General features: G+C 33.2%; 2 protein-coding genes across 2 annotated transcripts in view; both read left to right on the forward strand.

Moving 5' to 3' along the window:
- Window positions 1-589: 589 nt before the first annotated feature.
- HELRODRAFT_135957 (hypothetical protein) lies at window positions 590-817 on the forward strand (the record flags this gene model as incomplete). Its single annotated transcript, XM_009025100.1, has 1 exon — window positions 590-817. A coding segment is annotated over one exon (228 nt), but the record flags the coding sequence as incomplete, so codon positions are not given.
- A 3,696-nt stretch (window positions 818-4,513) lies between these two features.
- HELRODRAFT_192900 (hypothetical protein) overlaps window positions 4,514-8,044 on the forward strand; it is a gene marked incomplete at its 3' end in the record, with an annotated part of 11,674 nt that continues 8,143 nt past the window's right edge. Inside the window, exons 1-4 of the mRNA XM_009025101.1 lie at window positions 4,514-4,624; window positions 5,149-5,217; window positions 6,059-6,228; window positions 6,493-6,639. Of these exons, the coding sequence (XP_009023349.1) occupies window positions 4,565-4,624; window positions 5,149-5,217; window positions 6,059-6,228; window positions 6,493-6,639 (446 nt within the window). The 5' untranslated portion in view covers window positions 4,514-4,564. The remainder of the gene's footprint in view (window positions 4,625-5,148; window positions 5,218-6,058; window positions 6,229-6,492; window positions 6,640-8,044) is intronic.

Consider the following 8,044-nt stretch of genomic DNA (forward strand, 5'->3'; position numbering starts at 1 on the left):
GGGCACCTGCCCTACCATAAATCTGGCACTGGTAGTAGTGGTGGTAGAAGTAGTAGTAGTAGTAGTAGTAGTAGTAGTAGTAGTAGTAGTAGTAGTAGTAGTAGTAGTAGTAGTAGAAGTATTAGTAGCAGTAGTGCTAGTAGTTGTATTTTTTCCGACATTTTTTTAGTCAAATGCCTTATTCTATTTATAAACCAGTTTTAACCAGTTTTGCTATCATCATCGACAACATCATCATCATTAACAACAACATCATCAACAACAACAACAACATCATTATCATTTTCATCAAATATGTCATCACCCTCATCAGCATCCTCATTATCATCATCATGCAGTCTGTTGGTACAAGTTTGAAACAGCTGATTGAAGCAGTTGATGCTGGCATCACCGCTCTTTTACCTGAAGCCATTGAAGAAGTTTTTATTCATTCATTCATTCATTCATTTGTCCATATATTCATTTATTTATTCGTCCATTCATCCATTCATTCATTTATTCATTCATTCATTCGTTTATATATTCATTCATTCGTTCATTCATCTATCCATTCATTCATTTATTCATCCATTCGTTCATTCATTCATTTACTGCGTCGTCAATGGCACCTCCATCTCCATTAAATTCTTCCTTCCAGGTGAAAATGGCGCGAAAGTTGTTGATCTCCGACATGAGCAACCTGGTGAAGCACACGAAGCTGGCAGACGCCAACAGATCAACCGTCATCGATTTTCAGTACCGGAAACAGATGTTGCAGGCCGCTCACGTGATCGCCGTGGACGCCAAGAACCTTCTGGACACCATCGATTGCGCCCGGAAGTTCACAATGTACGTCACCGGAAGAGAACTGCCGGAAGTTGTTTACTCTAAGCCGGAAACGGAACTTGTTATTGCCAAAGATAATAATGATAACGTTGAGAAAAATATTTCTGGAGATCAAAGCGACGGTAAAGATGCTAAGAAAAGTGTGGCTGATGATCCTGATGATGTTAACGCTCAACGAGACGACGACCACAAATGTAGTAGTGGCGGTGGTGGTAACGGTTGCGGTTGCAGTAAAGCTAGTGGCAGCATTAAAGTTGAAGGTGGCTACGAATGCTTAACGAGATTCAACAATGGAGGGGCAGTAGAAATTGTTGATGGAGGCCAAACAACGACCAAAACTACAACAGCCACAACAACTACAACAGCCACAACAACTAAAACAGCCACAACAACTACAACAGCCACAACAACAACAACTACTACTACTACTACTACTACAAACATGGATGTTTGAGGTAGAAAGAGAGTAACTGGTGGAAAAATGTCAATCAACGAACATGGTGATGATGATGATGATGGAGGTTTTCATGATGACGATGATGATGATCGTCATGATGATGATGATGATAATGATGACGTTTTCTGGCGACATTAGTAAAGTGGAAAAATGGTAGTGTAGGAATGACCAACTGTATTGAAGTCCTTAAATTTTATGCTGGTTGGCCCCAGTTCAACATTTGTAAATTTTCACACTTCGGGTACTTGTGTATGTATTGATATGTTTATATATTTATATGCAACTAGATACATATGTATGTATAAGTGTATTTAAGTATATGTAAGTATATATATATATATGTATATGTATATATATATATATTCTTCTTCTTCTTCTTAACAATAATATTATAGTCGGTGGTTCAGATTTTGAAATTGTCAAAACATTCCAAAATATTTGGATGTTATATTTGTTGCGACGTGCGTGCGTCCGTCTGTGTATGTGTGTGTGTGTGTTTGTCTGCCTGTGTATTTCTGTGTATGTATGTGCTTGTCTGCCTGTATATTTCTGTGTTTGTTTGTATGTATGTGTTTGTCTGCCTGTGTATTTCTGTATTTGTTTGTGTGTTTCTGTGTGCGTGTGTGTGTGTTTGTGTGTGTGTGTGTGTGTGTGTGTGTGTGTGTGTGTGTGTGTGTGTGTGTGTGTGTGTGTGTGTGTGTGTGTGTGTGTGTGTGTGTGTGTTCTTATAATTTGCATGAAAATTGCCTTGCCAAATTAATTACTGCACTGCAAATAATTTTTAATTATTCCAGCTAAATTATTATGATTATATTATTGTGATTGTTTCTTCTCTTCATTTTTATTATTACTGTTGTTGTTGTTGTTATTGTTATTACTCTTGTTGTTGTTATTGTTGTTGTAATTATTGTTTATTGTTGTCTCCTTTAATTCCTATAACAAATCATCATTACCATCACCATCATCATTACTATCATCATCATTACCATCACCATCATTACCATCATCACCCTTGCTATTTTTTACATTTTCATCTATCACCACCACCATCATCGTCATCGTCGTCGTCATCATCACTATTCACCATCATCATCGTTATTTCTATCATTATTGTTATTATTATTATTATTATTATTATTATTATTATTATTATTATTATTATTATTATTATAATCATTATCATTATCACCATCATCATCATCATTAACTCAAGGTCGTCATCATCACCATTTTTATGTTCGTAAAATTTGTCGTTCTTCTGTTTTTTCAAATCGCGCTAAAAGTGCCTCTCAGTTTTGTTTGAATATAGTTTTCAGATGCCATTGGGTAATCTTCAATTAATTTTATAATCTTTCAGTAGTAAATGAATCATCACTTAATTTAAATTTTTAATTTGATTGATTGATTGATTGATTGATTGATTGACTGACTGACTGACTGACTGACTGGTTGGTTGGTTGGTTGGTTGATTGATTGATTGATTGATTGATTGATTGATTGATTGGTTGATTGATTGATTGATTGATTGATTGATTGATTGATTGATTGATTGATTGATTGATTGATTGATTGATTGATTGATTGATTGATTGATTGATTGATTGATTGATTGATTGATTGATTGATTGATTGATTGATTGATGGATTGATGGATTGATGGATTAATGTTTAAATGAATACTATATTTCTTACTGTCTATGTTTATTGGTTGATGCTTCGGTTACATACACTGGTTAATTTAATAAGAACTACACTTTCTACAATTAATTAATTACATAATTTATTTATATATTAATTTATCTGTTAAGTTATTAATATTTCCAACGCTAAAGATCGTCGCGTTACGATGATGATAAAGTGCCTACATCGTCCCCTTTCACTTTCACGAGTAATTCTAAATTCTAAATTTCATTTTATTTATTTGTTTGTTTTAATCTGTCATTATTCGTTGAAGACTTTATTTCGATTGGTCCTTTTTGAAAATCATTACGTCATATTTCGTGATGAAACGTAGACAGTGTATTTTATTTACTCGTGAATTTTATTTCAATTTTTTACAATTCCATCCGACATTACAAATTTTAAGATTTATTCTTATTGCAAGTTATTATTCAAAATGTTTAAAAGTAATTCGTCATTATTTTGTAATTATGTCTAAATTGAAACTAATCTACTCTACAAGTTAGGAGCATAAACTGAAATTGTTTTCAATTCTAGCTTTACTAAGCTATACAAAAATTTATATAATCTTTTCTGACTTTTTTCGACTTAAAACTTTCTATTTCTCCAATTTTATAAAAATCTCAACTAACTGTATGTACTATTTTTTTCTGTCTAATGCGTCAAAATCTGATTTTAAAGACTCGTACCGAAAGTTAATCTGCTGTCTGGTCAGTATTTTCTCGCTCCACTTTTGGAATTTATGATTTTGTTTGTAAGCTGCGTGGTTTCATTTCATGATAAATTCGGTTCCAGTCAACACGAGGTCGTAGTAAGTTTCAAAAATGAAATTATTATTGAGTTGCCCAGAGGGAGGCAGACAAGGCAAATTGCCTCGGGCAACAAGATTTGCAGGGCCACAAAGATCATGGTCGCGAGTTGGGACAACTAATTATGGAAACGTTTGGCAGGCGAATAGGTTATTGACTTAATGCCAAAATCAGGAAATACGGTGATGAACAAAATAGTCACCGACTTTGGGCCTCACCAAACTCTTTCTGGGTGGCCCCGATAATCCTTATAAATATCGACCTTTTCCAAATTGCCAGCAAGACAGCCGGCGAATCAAATAAAATTTTTATAGTTCAGTGAAATGAGATCATTGAATTCCTTGAACTTCTGGAGAGAAAGTTGAAACTACGCCATTTGAATGGTGTGTCAAAAAAAAGTAAAATCGAGACTACAACAAAGATAAATGGCAACCTCTATACTATCTATATTTTATTTCTATTTTCCAGGCCCAGAAACTCATCTACTTAAACAAAAGCTCTGAAGTTAGGGAATAAAGTAGTAAACTTGCTCGTGTATATAGGTATGGTGACTAGTGTATGAATGAGAATTCGCGGTTATTGAAAATGAAAGGTTGAATAAACAAAATAATAAAGTTGTATTAGATGAATTCAAATTTTGAGTAATAATAGAGAAACAGAATAAGATTGAATTTATAAAGTGTGTCTTTCATTGAAGTTCCAAGTGTATGATTTCAAGTATTTCGTTTTCGTTGATGTGAAGGGCTTCATCAGTTTTCGTTGTTTAAAAATTAAAATCAAAATAAAATTTAAAATGGCGACCGGCGGAGAAGAGTTAAATGCCGAACAAATGGACAAACTGCTCCAATTTCAAGTTTCATTTAATTTTTCTTCCTTAAATTTTAATAATTTTCAATTTTTCGTTCCATTTGATGTGGCCAATGTTTCCAATTCAAATGTCATTCCATGAATCATGCTGATTTTATGTTGCTTGAGTGAATGAAAAAAAATGTCAAGTCATTATTATTATATTAATATTTATATTATAATTTTTTATTTATTTATTATAACTTTTAACTATCATTCATTTTTGTTTGTTTTATTTTAAAAAATTCAGAGTTGAGTTTTTTTTTTATAAAACATTACTCAGTGAAACTTTTCTGTGTTGTGTTGTCCTCTTTGTTCTTTATAATAAAAAATAAATGTTGTAGTAAATAATGTAGTATGGAGATTTATTTTTTATAGAAAAATCAATTTATGAACTTAATTTTATTAATTTATGATATTTATTTCAAATTAAATTTAAAGTTTTTTTCATCATATAAAAAAGTATGAAGTAATAAAATGAAATAATTGCAAATACTTAATGACAAAAAATTTTAATAAATATTAATTCAGGATCTGACAGGCATTGAAGACTTTGATAGATGCAAATCCATTCTAATCAGTCACCAATGGAATCTGGAAGTTTGTTTGACTTCATTACTTTTAATTTTGAAATTTACTTTGAAACTTTACTAACTTCATTTACCTTTTTTTATCCTTAAATAAAATTTTTACTAAAAAATGAACTCTTTCAGTCAACTTATAATTATACCCTATTTTACTTTTCTGCTTTTATTTCAAAGTTTTAGGTAGATTGTTAGTTAGTTATTTACAAATAATTTTAAATTTTGAATTTGTAAATTTAGTTTAATTAGTCTTACTTGAAAAATCATTAATTTTTGTTTAAAGTTTAACATTCAGTTGATCTGATAACTAACAATTTAGGTTATGTTTTAGGTTAGGCACAAAAATTGTAGCTAGGTCAGTATTCATGTGTAATGTGTAATCATTTTTGTGTTTGTATTTTTTTTTATTCTTTAAAAATCAGGATCTGACAGATGCAGAAACTGTAAATATTTAAATAGTTTATATTATACCCTTGCATAAAATAAATTAATATTGATTTTTAAATATTTTATATAATAGATTGTCAACTTTTTTTATTTTTCATCATGACTTTGTCATTTAGTTTTCTGAATTCTTTTATAATAATAATAATAAAAAAAAAAAAATAAATATAATAATTTCTCTCAATAAATTAATTTTATAACAATTAATCTAGTTAATTTATTATTATTAATTTATTATTATTATTATTATAATTATTATTATGAAAAAAAAAACATTGGCGAAGACAAAATGTCCCTATGCCCGCAACACAAAATTAACTATAAAATTTTAAACAATTTATTAATCTAGTTAATTAAGTTAAATTAGAGAAAAAAAATAGTTGAAAATGAATTTTTCCAACAACTAAAAACAGTCAGCAGTAGAAGACCGATTTACAGATCCCAGCCCACCCCCGCCACCTCCAATGTTACCGCCCTCGCTGTCGACAACGCATTACAACAACAACACGCTGCCGACGAATCGATTTCTCCGGCAGAGGAGGGAGAGACCACCACTTGTAAATGTCAGCCCCCCTGATCAAAGGTTGCCTGCCTGGAGAAACTAGAAATTATGAAATTTTTTTTTTCGTAATTATTAATTAATTATTTCATTAAAAATATGGTTTATTATTATTTTTATTTGTTATTATTTGTATTTTTATGGTTACTTTTTTTGTTTTTATTAATCTTTTTTTGTTGTTCTTTTCATTACTACCGTTGCATCATCGCATGCATACTGCAATTAATAATTATAATTATGACAGGATGGTGATAATTATATTTAATTATAATTGACTCAATTGCATAGGTCAATGGTAGACTATATATTGGTATTGGTAAGGGCCAAACATAGGAAGTATGTGAAGAATGTGAAGGCGATACCTGGTATGCTGCAGCATAGTATGGTTGTGATGGATGTGACATCAAAAGAAATGGGGAGGAGGAAGAAGGATAAGTTTGTGGCAAAGAGAAAGACATGGAAGTTGCAGGATGCAGAGGTGAGGAAGGCATTTGAAGTGAAGGTGGCTGAAAATTGGGAGAGTGGTAAGGATGGAGATGTTTGTGAGAGATACAGGGACTGTGTGTTGGCTACGGCAGATAAAGTATGTGGATGGACGAAAGGAAAGTGTAGGCATGGTGAGACGTGGTGGTGGGATGAAGATATAAGAAGGGTTTTGGAGGTCAAGAAGGAGAGGTTTAGGGTATGGAGAAGGGACATGACGGAGGAAGCGGAGTTTGAGTATAGGAAGGCTAAGAAGGTTGCAAAACAGGCAGTGGCAAATGCAATGACGAAAGCATCAGATAGGTTAATGAAGGAAATGGAATTTGATGTGAGTTCGAGGAAAATGTTCAAAGTAGCAAAGCAGTCAATGAGAGATAGGAAAGATGTTATAGGGAATGGATGTGTTTGGGATGGATCTGGCAAGTTGTGCATAGATGAGGAGGAAAAAGCTCATATGGAAAGGTTGATGAATGAAGAGAATGAGTGGGATGGAGATGTGGAATCCGCGGTCACACACGGACCTATAGAGAAGGTGACGATGGAGGAAGTAGAGAAAGCAGTTAAAGAAATGAAACTAGGTAACGCGACAGGGGTTTCGGAAGTGGCGGCAGAACATTTAAAAGCGAGTGGGGTGATAGGAATTGAAGTTATGATGAGAATTGCTAACAGTATGTTTGATGATGAAGGTATACCTGAGGATTGGCAACACAGTGTGTTGGTGCCGTTGTATAAGGGCAAAGGAGATGTGAGAGATTGTGGGACATATAGGGGTGTGAAATTGCACGGAATGAAGGTAGTGGAGAGGGTGCTTGAGAGGAGGTTGAGAAATATGGTGACAGTTAATGAAATGCAGTGTGGGTTTATGCCTGGTAGGGGAACGGTGGATGCGTTGTTCATTGTGAGAATGTTGCAGGAGAATTATAGAAAGAAGAAACGAAGATTGTACATGTGTTTTGTGGATCTAGAAAAGGCTTTTGATCGAGTACCGAGGAAGGTCATTGAATGGGCGTTGAGGAAAAAAAGGAGTGAATGAGAGACTTGTTAAAGCTGTGATGCAGCTGTATGAAGGGGCAAAGACAAAGGTGAGGGTTGGAAGGGGGATGTCGGACGCTTTTAGTGTTAAGGTAGGAGTGCATTAAGGATCAGTGTTATCACCGTTTCTGTTTGCAATTGTGATGGATGTTGTGTGTGGAAACATAATGGAAGGGTTGTTATTTGAGATTTTGTATGCAGATGATTTAGTCTTGATGGCTGATAGCATGGAAGAATTGCAGTTAAAATTTGCCAGATGGAAAAGTGTTATGAAAAGAAAGGGTAAAAGTTAATATTGGTAAGACGAAGGTAATGGAGTGGGAAG

This window comes from Helobdella robusta, assembly GCF_000326865.2.
Source record: "Helobdella robusta unplaced genomic scaffold HELROscaffold_40, whole genome shotgun sequence".
NCBI lineage: Eukaryota > Metazoa > Annelida > Clitellata > Rhynchobdellida > Glossiphoniidae > Helobdella > Helobdella robusta.